Raw genomic sequence first — 24,946 nt, 5'->3', positions numbered from 1 at the left:
ATGTGCCAGACATCCATGAGAAAGATGAACAGTTAGAATTAGTAACCATGGAATGCACCTGCCAATTTCACACCACCCTCAAACTAAAACAAACAAAATGAAGCAAAACAAAGGAAGATCAGGGATCTGTCTTAGAAATTGGTGTCACTGTTTTAGTGAAAGCATGGAAGACTTAATACTTAACATTTTATGGTTTTCTTTGTGAAAACTCAGGCACAGAACTCAATCTTGTTTATACCATTTAAATTCAATTTATACTAAATCTATAGGCATTGGAGCTGGCTTTCAGAGTCAAGGATCAGCTCTAGGTCAGGATTAAGGGCTACGGTACAACACACTTTTAAGTTAATATCATTTAAGTTTTACCATCTTCTAGCTGTTATAATTCCCAAAGAGAGCTTGAATAATTCTTGCAGTAAAAATTATTAGTGACACAGGTATGATATATTTTTGAGGATTCACAGAGGAACACATGGCATTATGGAAAGTCCATTCTTCCTGTGGTTATTGTTAGTTATGCAAATAACTAGCCTTATTAAAATAAAAGTATTGCTATATATGGTATTGAAATGACCATGTTTAAAGAAAGGAGTATATTGCTTTTACTTTTCAAATTTTTATTTTTAGAGCTGGGTCTTGCTCCATCCCCCAGGCTGGAGTGCATCATAGCTCATTGCCGTCTCAACCTCCTGGGCTCAAGCAATCCTCCTGCCTCAGTCTCCTGAGTAGCTAGGACCACAGGCACACACTGGCTCACGTTTTAACTTTTTGTAGAGACATGGTCTTGCATGTTCCCCAGGCTGGTCTCAAACTCCCTGGCTCAAGTGCTCTTTTCACCTCAACCTCCCATTACAAGCATGAGCCACCACACCTGGCCTCATTTATTGCTTTTATACTTTTAACAATATGTGTACTATGATTCATATATTTAAACTTATGCAAGTCATAATGTGAAATAAAATCTGTGTAAGTTCATCAGTCATTTTAATGTGCTATGAGAAGTTTAGACTTCTAAATTTGGAAGAGAAGTCTTTTAAAATTGGAAGGCCAATGTTCTATTTATGACCAGATTCAAATTCCACTCTTACATTCCTCTGTAATATGGTATGTGCAATAAATAGTTTTGCTCATTCTCCTCATTCTGCTTATTAAGTAAAACCAAATTAAATTAAATCTTTTTGAAAGTTATAAAAAAAAAGACAATATAACCACCGATATAGTAACATAATCATGATAAATTGTGACATGTCCATTTTTCCTTTTTCTTTATTTTCATAGGGAAAGTATCAAGTTTGTTTATCGGACAGGACAGAATTTAGATGAGTAAAGATGCTTGGAAGGATAATTCAAATGAATTTTTTATAAAATTTGTAAATAGTAAGATTAATAGAACTTAAAATCAGTGGAGTAATTCTTATATCAAAACTTCACTTTTTAAAAGTATATGTTTAAAGTAACAATTTCTTAATGTAGAAAATCATTAAACCAGAAAACCAACTTGAAAGAATATTAAAAGAAAATGAAGTAAATAAATCAAACATTATAATTAAGAACCCAAAGAAAGTGACACAAATGGTAGAAACAACTGAAGATTCCTTCAGGACAGGTTCCAAAAGGATTTCAGCAAACTCAGCAAACTGAAAGTGCTTAGAGACAAGGGTGTCTGATAAGATGGAGGAAATGTTATTGCTTCCAGGAGCTGTGAACTGGTTAAAATGGTTGTGTAGTCAAAGGTGTTGAAAGTGAAAACGGACATCACTCTAAAAGTGATTTTATTTCCTAGTTCTATTAATTCTGAACATCTAACAAGCACATAGGTGAAAAGAGAAAATTCCAGAATGAGAAGATCCAGGGTCACAGGTTAAACCTCTGGTGTCCACCCTGTGGGCTGAGATGCCCTGGGCTGCGCCGTAAATCCGCAAGGGTGTTGGGGGACACTTCCTGTTTTTAAGGAAAACACAGTGCTAACTGTTGGACCCTCGGCTGAGATACCCTGGGCTGCGCTGTGAATTCCCAGGGGTGTTGGGGGACACTTCCTGTTTTGAGGAAAACACAGTGCTAACTGTTGGACCCTCGGCTGAGATACCCTGGGCTGCGCCGTAAATCCGCAAGGGTGTTGGGGGACACTTCCTGTTTTTAAGGAAAACACAGTGCTAACTGTTGGACCCTCGGCTGAGATACCCTGGGCTGCGCTGTGAATTCCCAAGGGTGTTGGGGGACGCTTCCTGTTTTAAGGAAAACACAGTGCTAACTGTTGGACCCTCGGCTGAGATGCCCTGGGCTGCGCCGTGAATCCGCAAGGGTGCTGGGGGACGCTTCCTGTTTTACGGAAAACACAGTGCTAACTGTTGGACACTCGGCTGAGACGCCCTGGGCTGCGCTGTGAATCCGCAAGGGTGTTGGGGGACACTTCCTGTTTTGAGGAAAACACTGTTAACTGTTGGACACTCGGCTGAGACGCCCTGGGCTGCGCCGTGAATTCCCAAGGGTGTTGGGGACATTTCCTGTTTTGAGGAAAACACAGTGCTAGCTGTTGGACCCTCGGGTGAGATGCCCTGTGCTGCGCCGTGAATCCGCAAGGGTGTTGGGGGGTATTTCCTGTTTTTAAGGAAAACACAGTGTTAACTGTTGGACACTCGGCTGAGACGCCCTGGGCTGTGCCGTGAATCCGCAAGGGTGTTGGGGGACATTTCCTGTTTTGAGGAAAACACAGTGCTAACTGTTAGACGCGCCAGGAATTGCTTGCTTGGGGCAGTGCACGGTTTCAGCGTAATAGATGTGCTGTATTCCTTTTGATGACATCATATTTTTAAAAAACTGGGATTTTGATAGTTGCTGTGATAAAACGCAAGTACCCTCTGAAGAACATTTTATTTATTTATGTTTAGAGACAGGGTCTTGCTCTGTTGCCCAGGCTCAAGGGCAGTGACGCACTCGGAGCTCACGGGGCTCAAGCTGATCCTCCTACCTCAGCTTCCCTCATCGCTGGGATTACAGGCACATGCCACCACACCCAGCTAATTTTTAAAAATTTTATAGAGATAGGGTCTCACTATGTTGCCCAGGCTTGTCTCCAACATCTGCAGTCAAGCAATCCTCCTGGCTCAGCCTCCCAAAATGCTGGAATTACAGGCGTGAGCCACTGTGCCTGTCTGGCCTATAAAACATTTTAGATCAGTAAATGAGAGTGGCCATGAACAATCTAATTCTGAGGTCTGAGAAATTTTTCAGTGTGCAACAGGCACACACATATTATTAGTAAGTAATTCGTGTTATAAAGAAGGAAATAAAACTATTTTCTTTCAATTTATGTGTATTATTTTGTCAAATGGCTTCTAAGTTGTTAGAACAAAATATTTCTAAAGTAATTATTAAGTTATTAAGTTGTTAGCACCTAACTACTTAATAAATAGAAGTGTTACGTATTTTTGGCCTAGGAGCACAATGAAAAAATTACTGAGACATTAAAGGTCACTGTAAACCAAGAAAGTTTGGGAATCTTTGCCAATTTATGTACTTTAGGAAGCTCCAAGTCCTAGATGAAATAAATGGAGACTCTGTCTTTAATAAAGTTTAATAAAGAGCTGAATTATTAAACTCGAGGCATTTGTAAAATTGCTGGAACAGAATAATCTATTATATTCTGTTTCTACTTCCTTATGTATTGATACTTTCTGATACTCCTTGAAGATATTTTTAAGATCTTAAAACGAGGATGCTACCTTTCATATGTCGGTTTATCCTAAAGAATCCTAATGCTGGTTTTGCCTTTGGTCCTCATTAATGACCTACAGCCTGGCTGGGCTACTCTTCCCCTGAGCTGCAAGATTCCTGGAAGCTGTTCCTACTGCTGGAAACCACTCATATGGGTAAATTATACATGGAGAATTATTTGATGTCTTTCCTTCTCTCCTTTCTTTGATAGCTAAGATATGCCTAAGAAAGTAATGGGTTAAAAATTCTAAAAGTGGACATATAACATGTTTTGTATATTTTTTCTACATTGTTTAAACACTTTAGTATGAAAAATTAACCGCATTCCCCATGGCTAGTTTATTATGTACTGATTAAAAGCAAATACTTAACTTAAAAGAATGCTTTTTAACCGTAGTGACTGACACATGAAGATTTAAATAGGAATATATCTTTTTAATAATTGATATATTGGATAGATATATGAATCAAGAAAGATATATTCTTGTTTAAATGAATATTGATATCAATAAGACTGGCCTGTATCATCTTATCTATATAATCTATTTGCGTTATCTATCCATATATTATCTGCATTATCTATTTATCGATATTTTCTATCAATAGATAGAAAGATAGATAGATAGACAAAAAAGAAGAAGAACTAGAAGCTATTTTGGGGACTAGAAAAATAACTTGTGGGGCCACTTTATTCATCTCTGTCTGTCTGTCTGTCTGTCTATCTATCTATCTATCTATCTGTCTATCTATCTATCATCTGCCTATCTGAAGATAGATAATGCAGGCCAGTTTTTTTACTAGCTCTTTAGGAACAAATTCCTACTTCATTTTGTAAACACAGTAACAATGCTTTCAAATTTCAAAGGCAATATATGTGTGTATACATATACATATATATTTAAAAGTGGTATGTTTTTGTAAAAACATTATAATTATTATTTTGGAATTTTGAGCAAAAGTTTTCAGTCACTTTTGATCAATTTTATGCACAGTTTTGAATACCATATTTGCCAATCATTGTACATAAGTGGAAGTTCATCCACATAAGCGAAATAACCCTATGCAAACTGCATCCCATCCAGAGTCAAGCTCACTCCTTAGAAATGAGAAGATACTTTAGAGGGTTACATTTGTGCTACTAAACAGTAACTTGGCTCAAGTACCTTAGTGACTGAAACAAATTGGCAAATTTTTATGTGCTTACTTTGCTATGAGGGATTGAATTATATGAATAGGAAGGTCAATTATTGAATGTACTGCACATGAACACAGTATATTCAGTATATCATGTATGCATATCTCTGTCATAATAGGGTTATAATAGATAGGAAAATGGGCACTCAGTAAAATGAGGAATACTGGGAAGTTATGATCCACTTACGTCTATAGGGAGATGTCTTGGAAGGATCAGGAAAGATCACTTCCTCATGTGAAACTTCTGCTGGAGTGACTCTGTAGCTCCAAAACGTGGCTGATGCTAATCCAGATGTGGGCTCTACATTCTATTTGCTTTCTTTTGTCTCCTTTACCTAGTACTATTTTCTACTTCATTCCCCATGTCTAATTCTGGCATCTCCAATCATCAAGATGCCCTTGTGTGGTGCATTTGCAGGGTTACAACTTCTCTTGATTGCTGAGCCTTCCTTGTGTGTTTTGACTGTCTCCAGTATCCTCATCTTGCCTGTTGTCCACTTGTCTGCAAGGTGACAGCATCCTCAGGGGCCTGCCCACACAGCCTTCTCTGAGGCCACTATGGTACATGGCACATGGCACAAGGCTCTGCACTCAACCTGGGGATTAGGTATTGGTCCTCGCCAGTGGTTGGATAATCCTCCTGTAGGCACTTTGATGCAACAAGAGACCTCAAAAAGGCAACCAGCTGGACATAAGAGAATATCTTGGGCCATCCTTTCTACTCTGCCATGGGGTGACGGCTCCAACAACTTTCCAGTGATCTCTTGTGGATAGGAAATTTCAACACAAGTTACAAAATCTCAATGAGAAAGTTGTTTCTTGAATTACTTAATATTGTATATTTCAAGGAGGGGGGAAGGCAAAATTATAAGCCAAATTATGTCTACTGTGGAAAAAAGTTCATATGTACAAAGTCTGTATCATGAACACTTTTACAGTTAAAATGTATACAATACAGTTTAGAGGCACAGTTGTTAAGCTAGTTGGAGATACTATTCTCACATCTACACATATAATGCTTATAACACTATGTGAATTGTGACTATAGGTTAATTAAGCTGACTTTGTATAAAACTTTGGCACTCTCTCTGCTGACTTCTTCAACATTAATAGTTTATAAAACAGATACGTTTAAGTAGTTTCTACTAGAGCAACGTGCCTTTGAATTTAGCCTATTTTTAAGTGAGAGATTTTAAAAGTACACAAACAAATGACATACTACCTCTTCCAATTGTTTAGAGGAGTTCGTTTTAACATGTGATTAGAGACAAAGGGAGTAGGAGCAAGTAACAGAACAGAAAAGTCTATGTTTGGTGGCCATAAGAGTGGAGTACAAATACAAAGAGAGAAAGTAATGAATCTATGCTACGTATCTAATCAGAAACTCAGAATCACACCTAGGATCAGTGGAGTGCTAAGCTAATGATTGAGGGCCAACATGATTTTTAGAGAGCAAGGCTCAAAGAGTTGAAAACTAACAGACAGCATACCTGTGTTCATTTTGACCTTGGAGAGTTTGTTATTAAAGTCTTCAGTTTTCCTGTAGAAAAAAAACGGTGCATAATTTGTTCGCTAGCATGTGAAGAAAATATCATGAAAGCGTGTCTTGCTTTTGATGTACCTGTAAGTTAATATCACATTATCATTAGTTTTATTTAAATCAGTGTTTAATAAGGTAGGAAGAATTGATAATTTTCTTCATGTTAAACTTTAATTATTGGTCCTATGATCATAAAACAGATCATATTCTGTTTTTATGCTTTTGCTTTATGGTAAGCATTAATGGATGAAAATGGAGAAGTTTTGTGCTTGTTTGTTTCTTTTTCTTTTCTTTTCTTTTTTTTTTTTTTTTTTTTTTTTTTGAGACGGAGTCCCTCACTGTCACCCAGGCTGGAGTGCAGTGGTGTGATCTTGGCTCACTGCAACCTCCACCTCCTGGGTTCAAGCAATTCCCCTGCCTCAGCCTCCTGAGTAGCTGGGATTACAGGCACATGCCACCATACCCAGCTCATTTTTTGTATTTTTAGTGGAGATGGGGTTTCACTATATTGGCCAGGCTAGTCTTGAACTCTTGACCTCTTGATCCACCTGATTCGGACTCCCAAAGTGCTGGGATTACAGGCGTGAGTCACCTTGTCTGGCCTGTTTGTTTCTTTTCAGAGAGAGAGGGTTGTGCTCTGTTACCCAGGCTGGAGTGCAGCTGGTGTGATCATAGCTCACTGCAGCCTTAATCTCCCGGACTCAAGCCATCCTTCCCCCTGGAATTACAGGTGTGAGCCACTGTGCCTGATTGAGTTTTCTTTTTAAAAAATTAAATTTCTTTTACAAATATTTATACAAATGGTTGTTGTTCTCTAAGCCTGATATGACTATCTGTTAAGTGTACTCTTCTGGAGTTTTAAAAGTTACCCTGGCACTTTAAAATCATTGCCTTACATGTGCTGGTCTATTTACTACCGGGAATATGTAATGAAAGTAACACATATTTTGAGGGCACTGTCAAGAAAGATGAGATTCATCTGTCTCTTTTTTTAAGACACAGGAAATAGATGGTTGCTACAAAACCCATTTCTGCATTAGTATTGAACACTGATTTTTCCCAGTGAAATGCTGGATGCATAGCAATTGAGATTAATTCACTAGATATGGTTGGCAGCAAGGGCTTGTCTCAGAAAAATGTTTTAAATATTATGTATCGTTTTACGACATGTGAGATGACTTAGTTCTTTCTCTGGTATATTCTCTTAGTCCATTTATGGAGTTTCCTATTTATCCATACTCTGAGACCAAAGAGGAAACACATGCTGATAAGGAAGCAAATCTCCTAAGTCTCAGAGCTCCCTGCAAGAGCCGTCTGACCCCGGCCACTTGGCCTTTGCTCCTGAGTGGGCCTGTTGTTCAGGATCCATGAGAATCTCCCCCAGCACGACACACTCACGGCTTCCAGGAGCATTAGTACTGCAACATCTGACCATTTTCAAGACTTTTATTTATTCCTTTTGGATGAATGAGGATAACTTTGAAAAGAAATCATTGGCATGATCACCTGTCATGAAAGACTTTTCATAAATATAGTTTTTTCAGTCTCTAAAAAGAGCAGCAAATGAGCTTCCTGGCTTTCTTGCCTTTGTCTGCCAAGGTTCTCACCCTCTTCTCCTTTCTGACCATTTCCTCTGCTCAATTCGACAACTATTATTTTCTTTCAATGTGGCTATCTGATTCACCTCTTATGGAAAGCCTGACTTTGTTCATTACTGAGGTAAAATTATAATAATAAAATCAAAATGTGAATTTTAGCTAAATATAATGGTACTTCTCTCCCAGTGGGGGGAAAATGATGAAATAAAATAACATTAAAAATATACTTAAGTCCTATGAAATATAATTATAAAGCAAGATTTTATATATAGATATATATATGTATAATGTAATCCTCATTTTGCTATATACACATGTATATGTACACACACACATACATATATTTGCCTAGATTGAATTACTAATACCTTAGGACTCAATAAATGCTAAATTAATGAACATTTAAAATGGGCAAAATCACAGTACTGATAATCACCTCAATATATGTTTTTAGAGCTCTAAGCTGAAAACAATATAGATGATATCCTTGCTATGTGGTGTTTAATTTTTGTGTAGTCTGTGTTCAGTGTCATATCCTTGCCCGTCTGCCCGAGGCATCGTTGCAGTGTCGGGAGCAGGGCAGGAGCCATGCTTAGTGTGGCCAGGCCAGAACTGAGTTTCCACAGGGTTACGGGGAACTTCACAGTGACATGTCATAGGCCAACAGACTCTGAAAAATGATGGAGGGAAATTTTATGATGATAAATTTTATCTCCTATTTTTCAGTGTATGCAACTAAACAGGCGCATTTCTGTTTTACTTGGTTGTTTTGTTTTTCTCCAGAATTACACAGAAAAATGTGGCATATTTCTAAAAACTCAACTTGGTCGCCTTAAGACCGCCTATATTGAGGGATACCAATGAGGTCAGGGCAGAGGGCAGTGGTCAGCACAGGAGCTTTGGGAAAGCTCCTTCAAACATGTTTATTTTCATCTCTCGGTAGCAAAACTCCTAATATGTTAACCTTAAATGGACAAAATAAATGGAAAAGAAAAGCCTCAGGGGATGTGTGTGACTGAGACTGAGGCAACTTCTAAAACCAGAAGGGATAAACAACCTCCAGAAAATGCGGATTATAAGGACCTTTCCCAAATTCAACTTCGTCATTCCTTTTGAAACCAGGCGACGCTGTGCTTAAAACTGCTTAAGGTTTTACAACTGAATGAGGAAGACAGTATTTGGACTAGAATAATAATGATTGACAAAGACAACATCAAATACAGAAGGTTAACTCTCAGAATACAAAATCTGCTGATATACCGTAATAATGTTTTTGTACCAAGTTGCAGAACTAGTTATCAACATCTATTGTTTGAATTCAAATGCCAATATTTACAGAACATCTAACACTCAAAAAGTAAAATAGGATTAACAAGAACAAAGAAAGGCGCCACAAATCCTTCAGGTTTTCGTCTTTAAAGTGATGTATCCTGTTACTTATAAATGTAATTTGTGAGGTTTTTCAACTTCCCATTGTTTTCGATGTCAAAATGTGAAATGACTAACTTCCTAATTAAGCAAGACATTTTCCAAGTCGTTAAAAGAAGAACCCCAGTGACTGAGCTCTCAAGAAGAACCTGAAACCGAAAGGCTTCTTGGATGACTAATAAAAATGCATGATTCTATTTCCATTATTTGTGCTAAGTCCATTAACAAATCCACGACTGAGAACTCTCTTTAGACAGTTCAAACTAAAGTGAATCTAATCTCTTTTGTTCTGCTCTGAAAAAGTGTCCTTGATTGTACTTACATAACAAGCACAGATTATTCTGGAAAGCATCAAATTCCTAGAGTCTTTGCATGCTACTAGAAAACAGTATTTCAAGTATTCTCTTCACTTGGAATTGAACCAGGGACGAGACTATGAGAACTGACCATAACATGGTCATGAGCCTTAGCAGATGGTCCATGGAGCAAAGAACTCTCCGAACATGAAGGGATCACATGATTTTCAATAGGTGCTAGGGGGTTGTATTTACTTTTGTCAAAGTTTCATATAAAAAGCAACTTCATATGTGTCCTAATTTGTGACAACAATGGATTTGTTTTACTTACGGGTTAGAGTAGCCTCCACTGCCAAAACACATATGGCAATAGACTGTGTTGATTGTTTGTGGAAGGGCTGTTAACAGCATGACTTCGGATCTATAGTCTTTTAATTCTGCTTGAATTTCTTTTTTTTTCTTTTCCTTTTTTTTTTTTTTTTTTTTTTTTTTTGAGAGGGAGTCTCACTCTGTTGCCCAGGCTAGAGGGCAGTGGCGCGATCTCGGCTCACTACAACCTCCACCTCCCGGGTTCAAGTGATTCTGCTGCCTCAGCCTCCCCAGTAGCTTGGGATTACAGGTGTGCGCCACCACGCCTGGCTAAATTTTGTATTTTTAGTAGAGTCGGAGTTTTACCATGTTGGTCAGGCTGGTCTCAAACTCCTGACCTCGTGATCCTCCTGCCTCGACCTCCCAAAGTGCTGGGATTACAGACGTGAGCACCACGCCTGGCCAATTCTGCTTGAATGTCTTCGGATTATCAGACATCTCACTTTTCTCTGAGTCAGAGCAGACTGTGTTCTCAACATGCATAAGAGAATAGACTGGGTAATTTAACTTTTGAAAGAGGGTCCTAAGGAGTTTAATCCTGCATGGGTATGAACATGCCTTTGTGCCTGTTGTCTTATAACTCTGCTTGAATTGTTTTGATTACCAGGCATCCCATTTTGAAGAGCAGCAGAGACAAAATCCTTTCCCCAGTGTTGGCCAAGAATTCTATGTAGGTCATTTTATTTTTGTAGACCTGAATTTAAGCACCAAGACCATGGATGAAACTAGAGGATTGAATTTTATCTCAGTTAATGTGAGGAGTTGCCCAAAAGATAACTTAAGCCAATACATTGCTACAGTTATTTTGAAATTAATATATTCACAGTTCATATATTATTCAAAAAAGGACATATTGATGTTTAAGTAGTAGGAAAACATTGCAGGATGTTAGTTTTTTTTCACAGAGATGTATTTTAAACATGAGAATAAAAATACAATCATATTAAGGTTATGTACCAGATTTTAACTTGAATTTACTTATTTATTTTGAAATGGGATCATTTGTAGCACTCTTTTTAGATAAACTGTCCTAAGTGATCAATGTATTAATGCATCTCTCTGTCTCTGACTGTGGTAAAATAAGATGTATTCGTAAATGCCAAATGATTTCACCTTTCAATTATAGTCAAATGACTTAATTCAGGTTGACATTCATCTTCACCTATCTTTCCTATATGTCAACATGCTGCTTTGAAATATTCACAGGAAAACTCCAAGTAGTTTGTTTTGTGAGTTTAGAAACTCTTTTCTGACTAGTTTCTCGAAATTGGCTCAGAGAGCCTTCTGCCTCTGAGTGGGTGGCACACAAGTCAACAGTAATGACATGACTGTCCATGCTCCTAAGAACACCAAGTACCTCCCAGAATCCCTAACAGTGCCTGAAAATGTTCCTTAGTGTTCAGCAGCCAAATTACCCACGGCATCCATTTATCCATGCTGAGGCCAGAACACATTCAACATCATTTCTAGAAATAAAGAGAAATTATTACCACGAATAGTAAAGAAACAAATGAACATGAGGCTGTTGATAATTTTTTATGAGAATATGCAAAGCTTTCATTTTAATTAGACCAAATGTCCTGATATCTGGAAAAATTTCCTGAAAAAAGAGGACTATATGTCTTCCAAGGAAACCAGCAATTTTCCTTTTGAGACTTTACAATGTAAGCTGTTCAAAATACTTATCAATTTTCCCTAAAGACTTTACTGATTAGAAGTTGATCACCTGGTAAATGATTCCTTCTGATGTTATTCCAAAGTCTCAAAGTTGGTGAATCACTCATTTAATTATTTGCTTTAAATGGTCATGTGATTTAATATTGGTCCAGAACCTTTTTTTTTTTTTTTTAAGGTGGGGTCTTGCTCTGTTGCCCAGGCTGGAATGTGATGGTGCGATCTTGACCCACTGCAACCTCTGCCTCCTGGGTTCAAGTGATTCTCCTGCCTCAGCCTCCTGAGTAGCTGAAATTACAGGCATGTGCCACCATGTCATATTTTTAGTAGAGATGGGGTTTCACCATGTTGTCCAGGCTAGTCTCGAACTCCTGACCTCAAATGATCCACCTGCCTCAGCCTCCCAAAGTGCTAGGATCACAGGTGTGAGCCACCGTGCCCAGCCAACCTACTTTCATGGCGTTCCTTACTTTTATATTGTAAGCTTAGGGATAATTACAGAACTCATCTAAGTATTTTCAAGTGCGTCTTTTTTCTAAGACTAAGTCATTTGTTCAACTTGATAGTACAGTATTAGGAGAATTCCATAGGCTTATAAAGTGCAAATCAAAAGCAAAAAAATTTCTAATGAAAATAATGCAGATCCTGAATGAGGATCTCATGAGTCAGGCACCTTATCAAAGAGACATACGAGGAATTAATTAGAATATCCCTGTAACACATGTTACAGGGAGGCAAGCTGAATAGCATTGAATTTTGCCTACATTGAGTAGGCAAACTGAATAGCATTGGAAGAATGGATCAAGAAATAGGCGAAGCTTGACTCAAATCCCAGTTCTGCCCATTTCTATGCATCCAAACAATTTATACCAATGTCATTATCATCGACTCCCCCACCGACAGCAAAGCATCCCCAATCCGGCAAACTGGCATCGTTCCCATTCACTCATATTTCAAATATTCTGAAGCAGACCTTTACCTTTGATTGAGTCTTAAGAAGATAATCTAGACTTTCCTGAAAATACATGGGGCATTATTGTATTGCTTTAGATTGAAGCAAGCCATATGGTTTATTAGATTGATTTTTATGGATTTTCCCATCTCCCATTGGTCCCACACCCAGCTTAGCAACATGTTGGAATTGAAAAGGAATTCTGCGTTCCAGGCAGCTTTCTTTCTTCCTTAAAAAGATCCTTTATTTAGCTAAGATTTCTGCCGCCCCCCCCCCCGCCACCCACCACATTGCCATGAACAAGAGAAAATCTAAGAAAATAGTTGAATCAAACCCTTGCCTCCTAGCCCAGCTATAGACAATGCTACTGGATCTAAGGGAAAGTGACACTATAAAGGTTGTGACGATTAGCTTTTTTTTAAAAAAAATCATTCTCTTTCCCTTTGACAGTTGATAGCCAAAAGTGATGGCTGAAAGAAAAGAGATGTCTATAAAATGTCACATAACAAATTGTGTGACAAATTGCAGACTGATAACATCCTGATGGCAGCCTACTCCTGCTTAATTCAATAAGGGAGAGTGCCTCCGATTTCCCACCTCGTACTGAGAAGCACATATTTCTATTTTGAGGAGAAAAGCTTTGATCTTTTTAAAGAACCATTTTTAAAAATTTTATGCTTTGCTAAGTTTCTCACTGCTTTTAATTTTAAAATCTTCCAATTTAATTTTTATATATTGAAATATAAAAATCATCTGATATCAAAAGAATTATGTAATCTAGTCTAATTTTGCATGTCTCGTACTTAGACTTTAAGTAAAGGCAAGCATCAAAGGCTCTGGTAGGAATTGAGATCAATCAACTCATTTTTAGGGTTAGACATTTGAGGATAAGACAAATGGATGCCCCAAGCAGATACTCAAAAGTAGTTCCTCTCTCCCGACTCTCAGCAAATAATAGGCGTCCTCCTTTAAGGAATCTTAAAACGTCATTTGAAATCAAGATCTTGGCCAGGTGCAGTGACTCACGCCTGTAATCCCAGCACTTTGGGAGGCTGAGGCAGGAGGATCACTTGAGGTCAGGAGTTCTAGACCAGCCTGGCCAACATGGCCATAGAGACCCCCGTCTCTATTAAAATTCAAAAATTACCCTAGCATGGTGGCACATGCCTGTAGTCCCAGCTACTTGGGAGGCTGAGGCAGGAGAATGTCTTGAACCCGGGAGGTGGAGGTTGCAGTGAGCCGAAGGCTGCAGTGAGCTGAGATCGCGCCATTGCACTCCAGCCTGGGCAGCAGAGCAAGACTCCATCTTGACAAAACAAAACAAAACAACAAACAAACAACAAAAGAAATAAAGATCTTTCCCTTTAAAATATTATAATACCCTGCTTAATTAAGTGCTGAATCATATGAGGCAGGGGTTAGGGGTTAGGGAAAAGAACAAAATACAAGAAGACAGTGCGGTAGAAGGCAAAACTGTTTGATGAATAAAATAAGAACTGTTAACATAGAACTGTATGTTTCTTCTTCTAGGACTAGCAGGAAAACAGTGGTTGCTATGACAAGGATTCCTTTTGCCCAATCACAGCACAAATCCAAACGGAAAGTGTTAATCAGGTCTGCTCACCCCAGAGCATCTTAGACCTTCTTGGTCTAAGCCTAGACCAACAGCTATTGATATTTTTTTTTTCTGAAAACCTTAGAATTTTCAGTTAATAAGTATATTTATTTTAAGTTATTTTCAAGGTAATATTACGTTGTGAAACTATTGCGGTTAAATAAGCATGCTTATTGTTAATTCACTATTTTTAAAAAGCCACACTTTTCTTCTGATTGAATACACCTGTTTCCTGAACACCTGAAACAACATTTCCATACCTTAGCAATGTCAAAGTTTGTCAGAATTTTTGACAGACCATACTGTCAGAATTATTACCAATTCATGTTTATATGTGTCTCAGATCTGCAATGGTGAAATCCCACTTGCTATGTGGAATTTAAATCTTGGGGCAGGGGGAAAATTTGCTCTAATTTGATCTTATAGTCTTAAAATTTAAGTAATACATTACTTACAAAATTTATCCAGAATGAAATGTACCTTTTTTTTTTTTTTTTTTTGAGACAGAATCTCACTCTGTTGGCCAGGGTGGAGTGCAGTGGTGTAATCTTGGCTCACTGCAGCCTCCGCCTCCCAGGTTCGAGCAATTCTCCTGCCTCAGCCTCCCGAGTAGCTGAGATTACAGATGTGTGCCATCATGCCTGGCTAATTGTAGTATTTTTAGTAGAGATGGGGTTTCACCATGTTGGCCATGCTGGTCTCGAACTCTTAACCTCAGGTAATCTGCCCGCCTTGGTCTCTCAAAGTGCTGGAATTACAGGTGTGAGGCTCCACGCCTGGTCAAAATGTATCTTAAATTGCATATCTTAAGGTACTTTGATTCATTTTAGAAAATTTGAGTGAGAAAATAATAAGTTATTTACTTCTGACATCAGAAATGTATTATTATTTATATACTGCTGCTCCTTTGTTATTCAGAAATTTGAGAAAATTCCTTATGTTTCTCTATGTACTAAATGTACAAGTGTTAAGCTGAATCATAGGTGAATAAAAGGTACTCAATTTGAGGAGTACCTTTTCCGACTGTGTCCTCCACATTTTTATTTTCGGGAGAACAAAGTGGTGTGCATATTGATTCTACAGAAGGCACACACGTGGGAGTGGGGTAGGTAATAAGTAGAAAGATGACCTTGACAGGCTGAATTAAATTTGGCTAAACTAAATTTCATGATTAGGTTGAAGAGATCGGCTTTTCAAAAATGTATATGGAATAAGTCTAAGGGCTTTAATGCAATTGTTGAAAAATATAATTAAATCAATGTCTAAATGAACGGTGGTTGCATGAATCAAAGAAGATTGGGCTACGGCTGCCTCACTTTTTTTTTTTGTTTTTTTTTTAAGATGGAGTCTTGCTCTGTCGCCCAGGCTGGAGTGCAGTGGCCGGATCTCAGCTCACTGCAAGCTCCGCCTCCCGGGTTCACGCCATTCTCCTGCCTCAGCCTCCCGAGTAGCTGGGAGTACAGGCGCCGCCACCTCGCCCGGCTAGTTTTTTTTTTTTTGTATTTTTTTTAGTAGAGACGGGGTTTCACCGTGTTAGCCAGGATGGTCTCGATCTCCTGACCTCGTGATGCGCCCGTCTCGGCCTCCCAAAGTGCTGGGATTACAGGCTTGAGCCACCGCGCCCGGCCCTGCCTCACTTTAAAGTGTCCACGTGTGTCTGTGCGTGAGTCAGGCTGGCATGAACTTGAGTCTCTAGGCAGGTTTGGAGGCGGTGCCTGGGGAGGCGGGGTGGGTCACAGAACAGTATGGCAGACACACTACGGGGAGTTTCCAGGTGACTACCAGCAGCGACAGGAAAAGTTATTGACATGTACTTGAGGTTTATTTTTTCTTTCATCTCATGGAACGCATCCCTTCGGGTTAATACTCTCAAATATACCAAATTCCTACTTTGAATTGACAAGAAGATGCAGGAATAACAGTTGCAGCTATAGAAGCTTCAATGTTCCCTCAAGACGTACGTGAATTTAAGAAACATGATCTCCCAATAAGACTGTTTCTCAAAGCTGGGTTTTTAACCACCTGGTTCACAACTGTCATCAGAAGGAATGAAAACAAGTCCATCCTAGAAGTAAGGGGTTTAAGACTTCAGAATTGTACAACGAAATGGGATGTGGTATCTACGTCCCTTTTGTTCAGCAAAATGCCAGCCCAGATGACCTCACTTCTAGTCCTCACCCCACACACGTGTTCCCAGCATTCTTCATTTTTCATACCTAATATAGTCCTTCATGCCCTGCCACTATTTAAAGCTAAAATTTTCACTCAATCCACCAAAAATAGGCAAGAAAAACAACACACAAATACAAATTTATACTCCACAGTTATACAGTGGAGAACAGTGAAACTTATTTGAACAAAGTTTTTGTTGTTTCATAATACCCTAACTTATTTGACATAGTGGCTAAACGTAGAAATGATCAGAACACCTTTTAAGATTGTTAGTTGCCATGTTTTAACATATGTAGTGAAACCCTACTTAGTCTGATCTTTATCAGTCATTTCTCTCCCTTTTATCTGCAGAAACAAACTCTCAACACTCTTTCTTTTATCTTTGACCTTTGCCGCTCTTGGAAAAGCAGAAACATTTCCTTTGACTTCCCAACTACACAAACTCTTTCAGGACAGCCTGGTTTTAGCTCCAGGGTAGGCCGCCAATGACGCTCAGGGCCATGGATCACCTGACAGGTCCAACCTGGGTCTCTTGTTCACACCGACTCTACCCTGGCACTCAGCCTGCTCTCCTTCAGGTCCATGGGTAGAGAATGTCTGCGTGGACATCTTCATGGATGGAGATACCCACTGACTTCTGATCTGACACCTACTGACTTCATTTCCATTTCTTCTTTTATAATGGAGAGTAAAGCACTTTGTCATCTGTGCTGCAGCATTTGCCAAAGGAGACCCAGAGTGCATGTTGGGACCACACGCAGTTACACTGATTCTAGTTAATTATGTTTGAGAGGAGTGACGACTTTTCTATAGTACATAGAAAATGTTAACATGAACTATTATTATTGGGATGTTGGCTGTCTGCCATTGCTAAGACAGAGCAGAGGGTAAGAAACTACATGTCACGCATGTTGGGAGAGGGCAAACAATAATGGATGGGCCAAAAAGTTAGCAAATTTCTTTCTTTTTTTTTTCTTTCCTTTTTTTTTTTTTTTTTTTTTTATAGATGGAGTCTTGCTCTGTTGCCAGGCTGGACTGCAGTGGCGTGATCTCAGCTCACTGCAACCTCTGTCTCCCAGGTTCACGTGATTCTCCTGCCTCAGCCTCCTGAGTAGCCGAAACCCCTCCTGAGAGATGAGGTTTCACCATGTTGGCTAGGATGGTCTGGATCTCCTGATCTCATGATTCACCTGCCTCAGCCTCCCAAAGTGCTAGGATTACCGGTGTGAGCCACCGTGCCTGGCCATAAATTTCCTTTTTGTGGGAGAGGCAACTTTAGAAGTATATATCTGCATACCTTGTCTAAGTCAATGCGTTGCTATAAAGGAATACCTGAGGCTGGGTAATTTATAAAGAAAAGAGGGTTATTTGGCTCTCGGTTCTGCAGGCTGCATGGGACACATGGCACTGACATCTGCCTGGCTTCTGGAGAGGCCTCATGATGCTTCCACTCCTGGTGGAGGGGAGAAGGTGAAAGGGAGCCAGCGTGCAGAGATCACATGGTGAGAGCAGAAGCAAGAGACAGCGGGAAGGTACCAGGCTCTTTTCAACAATCAGCTCTCTAGGGAACCCCCCCGGGAATGAATAGAGCAAGAACTCCCTCACTCTTCTCCGCCAGGGAGGACATTAATCTATTCATGAAGGATCTGGTCCCAAGACTCAAACACCTCCCATTAAGCCCCATCTCCAACTGGGGATCGAATTTCAACATGAGATTTGGAGGAATCAAATATCCAGACCACAGCACACATCAATAGCTAGGAGGTGGCAGAGTCAGCGTTCGACAACCTATGTTTTAGGGAATTTCCAGGTATGTGCTCTTAACACTACCTTTGTTTTATTGTACTAAAGTGGGTGTCAGTATTAAGCCTTGTGTGGGAAGGTATGCTTGGGCAAATCACCTCACTTTGATGAGCCTGAGTTTTAAAGTTTATAACATGAAAGACTTGATTTAAAATATAAAAGCACATAAGGGCCTTTTATGGTTTGAAATTTTGCTAAATCTAGGAAAGGTATATTCAACCAACAAACATTTATTGAACTTTAATGTGCAAACCGCTATGCCACTGTCATGATTGTACATATCAAGCAGAAACTCACTGGGAGCCAATATTTAATGACTCATTCAGATACCAAAATTCAGAAAAAGGTGATGATTAAAGACCTGTGTTTCCGATAGCATCATGATGAGATGAGATACACATTAACACATGTCCAAGCCAACATCCAAGGCTGTCTCCCTCTTTGTTGTCTAGTTTACTTAACTCCAGATATGAGATCTAGAGAATTGTTTATATATTACATGTCTTTCTATATCATCTCCAGTGTCCTACCCTTGAGCTTCTCAATTTTAGAATTTGATTGTTCCTAAAATAGAATCCATTTTATAAATCTGCACCAGAACAAACAGACAGAACTTCACTCCATCAATTTTCATTAATTTGTAAAGCTTTTTTCATGAGTAGTTGTAGGAACATTGGAGGTAACAAGAATCATTGATTTTTTTTTATTCTGTTAGAATTTACAGTTGAGGAGAACTTCAAAACAGACATCTCAGTCACTGAGGCAGCTTGGCGTTCCAAATACTATGTTTTAGAATAGCTCCTATTTTAAGGAGTAAAAGTCTACTGGCTTTTGAAGAAACAAAAGACTAAAAGATCTAAGCAGATTGTATTCCTAGCCAATATCCTCATCACATTTTTCTTACTGGCTGAATCAGTCATCCTGTAACTTGCTAAATGACAATAGCGTGGGAAGTACAATTACATTTTGAGTTATTTTCATGTGGATGGTTGCTGTCCTGTGCATTGATTACTGTTGAGAAATGTTGGCATCAGGCTCACAAACAATTACCAAAGTCTTATGACCCACAAAAACTTTAATCAACCTGTTCCCATGTCAGAAGTTTTGAAATTAGAATGTTTACTTCACATAAATTATGATTTAATATTATGGCTATTTGTAAGGCGACTATGTGATAAATGTATCATTAACTTCAGATGATTAAGAAAAGCAATCTGAATTAGGGAGAAGTGTGAATTATGAAGTGCTTGTGAAGAAACAATTAATTTTCCTTCAAAAATACAGATTAACTCTAGGTCCAGGCAGTAACAGCTAAATGAATCCTGCAGGGTCCTAGTTTAAGGAACACATAAGAATGATTTGTACTTCTAACATCCATTTATATGGAATGAATCCTTCTAAAAAGGTTTATTTTGTGTAATATAATTTTTTTATGCTAGCACTTTGCCTAAGACTATAGCTTTTAATATCATCAAAAGTAAAGACAGCCTAGACTCTCACTGAATTACCTCGATTTCTAAATTGTTATGTCTAAGTTATGATTCAGACATAATTCATATTTAGTTCCCATTTCATGTTGGGGTCATGATACTCCCTTCTCCCCAAACCTCACCCCATTTTTCCAGTATTCCTCACCTCAGAGAATGCTATCATTCACTCATTATTATTATTTTATTTTATTTTATTTATTTTTTTGAAACAGAGTCTCACTCTGTCACCCAGGCTGGAGTGCAGTGGTGTGATCTCAGCTCACTGCAACCTCCACCTCCCAGGTTCAAGCCATTCTCCTGCTTCAGCCTCCTGAGTACCTGGGATTGCAGGTATGCACCATCACACGTAGCTAATTTTTGTACCTTTAGTAGAGATGGGGTTTCACCATGTTGGCTAGGCTGGTCTCGAGCTCATGACCTCAGGTGATCCACCCGCCTTGGCCTCCCAAAATGCTGGGATTACAGGTGTGAACCACCACACCAGACCCATTCATTCATTATTCAATTCATTAATCAAAAAGTTTGAGAGCCCATTCTACGCCACAAATTGCCCTGGATGTTCCCTCTCCCTCAACTCTCCATGTTTTGAGAAATAAGACAAGAAACATTCAGCTCTGGGAAGGGCAGCATGCTTCTATCTCAGTCCCACAGTTCATTTGCCCAAGGGACTTGGGCATGCAAGGTAAGCATTTCTAGTCCTTTTGATTTTGCATAGGTCAGATATAGGTTAGGCATAGGTTAACATACAGAGTGGGCAGATGGGAGTCTCTGACCAGCTTATGTGGTGCAGGAGTTATACTGTTGCTTCATGTTCCCATAACAGCATGGATCCGAAATGGATGATGATGTTCCAGTGTCACACAGTTAGGTGAGAGAAAAAGCAGTGTGTGTATGCACATGTGCACACACACAAACATGCATGCACATGTACACACATGCACAGGCACACGTACACATGCCGTCCGTGTTCCCCACCCAGTTGTCTCAAAGGTCATGAGTTTGTGGATTTTATCTTCCTAGTTCAGTACAGGACTACCCAGAAATTGGTCAATATTAAAGCCTCAAAGAAATCATAATATCACTTTTGTCCAGATTTTATTTTCCAATCCTCTCTTTATCAAAAATATTTTAGGAATACATTCTTTCAGATGGATTATGTAAACACTGGACCTGTTCATTAAAAAAATTCCTTAAAGTTTAATATTGACATGTTCTATATGCAAACACGAATGAGGATTTTCTGTTTTTTCACTGCTATATGCTCAGCCTCTAACAATATCTGATACATATTATTTACCCAGTAAATATTTATAGAAAGAAGACGTTCTCATTTACAGACATGATAGAATGACTCCCATCGTGAAGTACTTTGTCAGGGAGAGTTAGACAAAGGAGCTTGAGGATTCCCCCTCATTTACCATTACAGTCCACCCCTTGGCTCTTCTAGTCTATTGAGGGCGAGTTCCTATTGGACATCTGGAATGTAATGGTGTCCCCAGACACCAGTTTACATTGTCTTCCGGCATATGTCACTTGAGGAATCTCTAGATGATTTAGAGGTATCAGGCTAACAAATCCACACTCATTCCTGAAAATCCCTGGCAAATGGCAAAGATAATTGAGCTGGTATTTTGGCAACTGGCAGGATGATTTTGTTTGAAGTCTGAAGTGTATTTTAAGAAGTTATTTACGTTTCCTGAATACCAACAGTATCATGAAAATGCTACGCTTGCACTGCTTTAATCAATTCTAAATCACCAATTTATATCATACATTTTAAACAAAAGCATTTTTACCATTGAACCCTAAACACTAATGTGACTTGTGATTTTGTTTTTCCAAGAGAAGACTAATACAAATATTTATTTTAGAAAAATTCTTGGTACATGGGCTGTTTGTATATATCTTACCACTCCATATCCCCACCAAAATCAGATCCACAAACAGCAAGAAAGCAAACCCCTGACTCTTTTATCTTTTAGTTAGTTGTAATATAACCTAAGTGATATTGACTGTAGCAATGGAGAATGATTATTGTTACTTTGGGGGTTGTGTCTCAAGTATACATAAATGGATAAACCATAATCCTTGGTGCATAACAAAGTCATGTACATCCCCCTCCCTCCTTTCCTTCCTTCTGTCACTAAACATCTACACACCAACCATCTAAAGCCAAATATAGACCTTCGTAAGAACCTGTGTCAATCCAGATGACTTTTGCTGTTATAACATCCCTCGGCTTCATGCATTTGAGTAATCATCATTCTGAATTCCATGCTTATCATTCTCTTCCTTTCCTGTTCATATAATTTCATTGTATTTATATGTCTTTTAAAAGCACATTTACTTTAGTTGTTTTAATCTTTATAATGATGTCAGGCTGCATATAATTGTATTGCTAAGATTCATCTATATTGTTGGTTATTCCTGTAGTGTGTTCACTTTGTCTCCTACACAATATTTAATTTTGTGAAAATACCACATTTTGTACATCCACATTTTGTTCAGGGGCATTTGGGTTGCTTCTAGATTTTTGCTATTTTGGAGAGTTCTGTCATAAACATGTATGTACATATTTCTTAATGCTTTGCTTGTTAATTAACTGTTTGGCAGACAATTTAAATGATATGGCTCCTACTTAAAAGTATTTTCTATGTGCCAAAAACTGTTCTAAGAATATTTACAGATATTACATATATATTAATTACATATGTGTTACATATATATATATTACGTATTACACATATATTAATTGACTTGAACCTCACAACAACCAAACAAGTTAAATATTATTGTTATCTTATTTTACTGCAAAGAAACGCCAAACCACAGAGAAGTTACAAGGTCACACAGCTATTAAGTAGTGAGTGAAGCTTGGGAATCCAGGCAGTTTGGCTTCAGAGTTTTTGTACTATAAGGTCTTTCTTGGATCTAAGGACATAAAGGATGGCAATGGTTTATAACACAAAACTTAGTTATTGACCAAAATTTGAATGTGAGTCTGTCATAATCGGGATTAATCAAGGTACAGTACACCCTGCAATGAGCAATATTGGCAATGCTCATGTATACTATCATTACTCGAAAACAAATTTCATACAAACGTCTTTATTTTTTATCATGGGTATAAGGCACATAAATTTATTTCAATAAGACAGCTGCTGTTTTTGATGCTTGTTCTCACAATTCTGTGGTGATAGTTGTATTTGTTTGTTCTCATGCTCCTAATAGACATATCCAAGACTGGGTAATTTATAAAGGAAAGAGATTTAATTGACTCACAGTTCCACATGGCTAGGGAGGCCTCACAATCATGGCAGAAGGCAAAGGGCATCTTACCCAACAGCAGGCTAGAGAGCTTGCGCAGGGGAATTCTCATTTATCAAACCGTCAGATCTCATGAGACTTATTCACTATCACAAGAACAGCACGAGAAAGACCCACCCCATGATTCAATTACCTCCCACCGGGTCCCTCCCAGGACACGTGGGAATTATGGGAGCTACAATTCAAGATGAGATTTGGGTGGGGACACAGTCAGACCATTTCAGTATTTCTCTGTGTTTCTCACAAACATCCCTGAGCACTTTATTCTTATCACCCACCATGGGATGGTCAGGTCCATCTTTCTTCCCCTTTAAGGAGCCCAGGCTTCTCCTAGGCTTCACTGTTAAGGGCACAGTGGGTTCTTGGTGACCCTCATAAAATCAATCATGAATTTAAGGCAGAGCTGACTTGGGCTCTCACTCTTCAGAGGAGAGGTTCTTAGATGATGAACAAAAATTCTCCTTAGTCAGAAAAGCAGCATCCTCAACAATGTATGGAATTGTGGCAAACATATTAAGCATGTCATTCCTTAAGTTTATATCTGTCACTACGTAATAACCCATGATAAATAAATGTGATCAAGAAACTATATTGTCACAGATACATGTAATAGATAAAGACAGGGAGCACAGCCGGCATTTGTTTAACTTTGCAAGGATCAAAACCGTCATCAGAACCACCCTTTGTGTCTTCATTAATTTTTTGTTCATCCTGATTCTGAATGTTTAGTCTCAAGAGGAATTATGAGCCATCAGATTGGATGAGTCATCTTTTAGTTATAATCACAGAAACATTCAAAAATGAAATAACTTTGTTCAGTTGGATGAACCTTATAAGAAGTAAATGACTTCATATACATTTGGCACGAGGCTAATGAGCTATTTTTAGTTTTTCCTGGAATTATCTTACCCATTCTTTCCACCCTCCATGATGCCTGCTTCCATGGTCTCCCTTCTCAGTGCTTTCTTGGTCATGCTAATCAAAAAGGAAAGGGGGAATAAACATGTGGTTTTGACAACCTTCAAATCACTAAGGCAAGGGGGAAAAGGCCCACAAAAGGTGGGTCTGAAAAGTGAGCAACTTTCCAAGATCCAAATAAAGTGTTTTCTAGACAATTTAATGTTATTTTTATCATGACTTTTATAATCTACTACTATCTTTTAAAATCTGCATTAGAATATTATTTCTGGATCTCCAATCTTTATATCTATTTTTATGTGGGTATGAATGTATATGTCTCTGAAAAAATTGCAATTCAGTTCTTGAGAACCAGAGAGCTCTTCAACCTTTTCTCTTTGTTTTGAGACGGAGTCTCACTCTGTCGCCCAGGTTGGAGTGCAGTGGTGGGATCTCTGCTCACTGCAACCTCTGCCTCGTGGGTTCAAGCAATTCTCCCTGCCTCAACCTCCCAGGTAGCTGGGATTACAGGCATGTGCCACCATGCCCAGCTAATTTTTGTATTTTTTAGTAGGGATGGGGTTTTGCCATGTTGGCCAGGCTGGTTTTGAACTCCTGACTTCAGGTGATTCGCCTGCCTCAGCCTCCCAAAGTGTTGGGATTACGGGTGTGAGCCACTGCGCCTGGCCCAATGTATTTTTTTTTAAATAAAAGGAAACTAAAATTACAATAAAGAAACATTTTGTTGACACTAAATGGCAGGTTTCATACAAAGACTAATCATTTTTATTAGGGTAGGAATAATTATTAGTGAGTTTTTCTGCCAATTTTCCAAGTGTTGGTAATGTATGTTGTTACTTTTTAAATATGTTTTTGT

At 38.7% G+C, this 24,946-nt stretch overlaps 2 protein-coding genes across 19 annotated transcripts in view; both read right to left on the bottom strand.

Moving 5' to 3' along the window:
• Nucleotides 1–24,946, bottom strand: part of SORBS2 (sorbin and SH3 domain containing 2) — a 227,551-nt gene that overhangs the window by 97,783 nt on the left and 104,822 nt on the right. For all 18 annotated transcript variants that reach the window (XM_050792564.1, XM_050792562.1, XM_050792563.1 and 15 more), the window contains one exon: nucleotides 6,399–6,448. In XM_050792564.1, coding sequence (XP_050648521.1) covers nucleotides 6,399–6,408 — 10 coding nt within the window. In that variant the 5' untranslated portion in view covers nucleotides 6,409–6,448. The remainder of the gene's footprint in view (nucleotides 1–6,398; nucleotides 6,449–24,946) is intronic.
• Nucleotides 1–24,946, bottom strand: part of PDLIM3 (PDZ and LIM domain 3) — a 214,851-nt gene that overhangs the window by 174,249 nt on the left and 15,656 nt on the right. The window lies entirely within an intron of this gene.

Source organism: Macaca thibetana, chromosome 5 (genome assembly GCF_024542745.1).
Source record: "Macaca thibetana thibetana isolate TM-01 chromosome 5, ASM2454274v1, whole genome shotgun sequence".
In the NCBI taxonomy this organism is placed as follows: domain Eukaryota; kingdom Metazoa; phylum Chordata; class Mammalia; order Primates; family Cercopithecidae; genus Macaca; species Macaca thibetana.
This window is presented reverse-complemented; position numbering and strand designations above follow the sequence as displayed.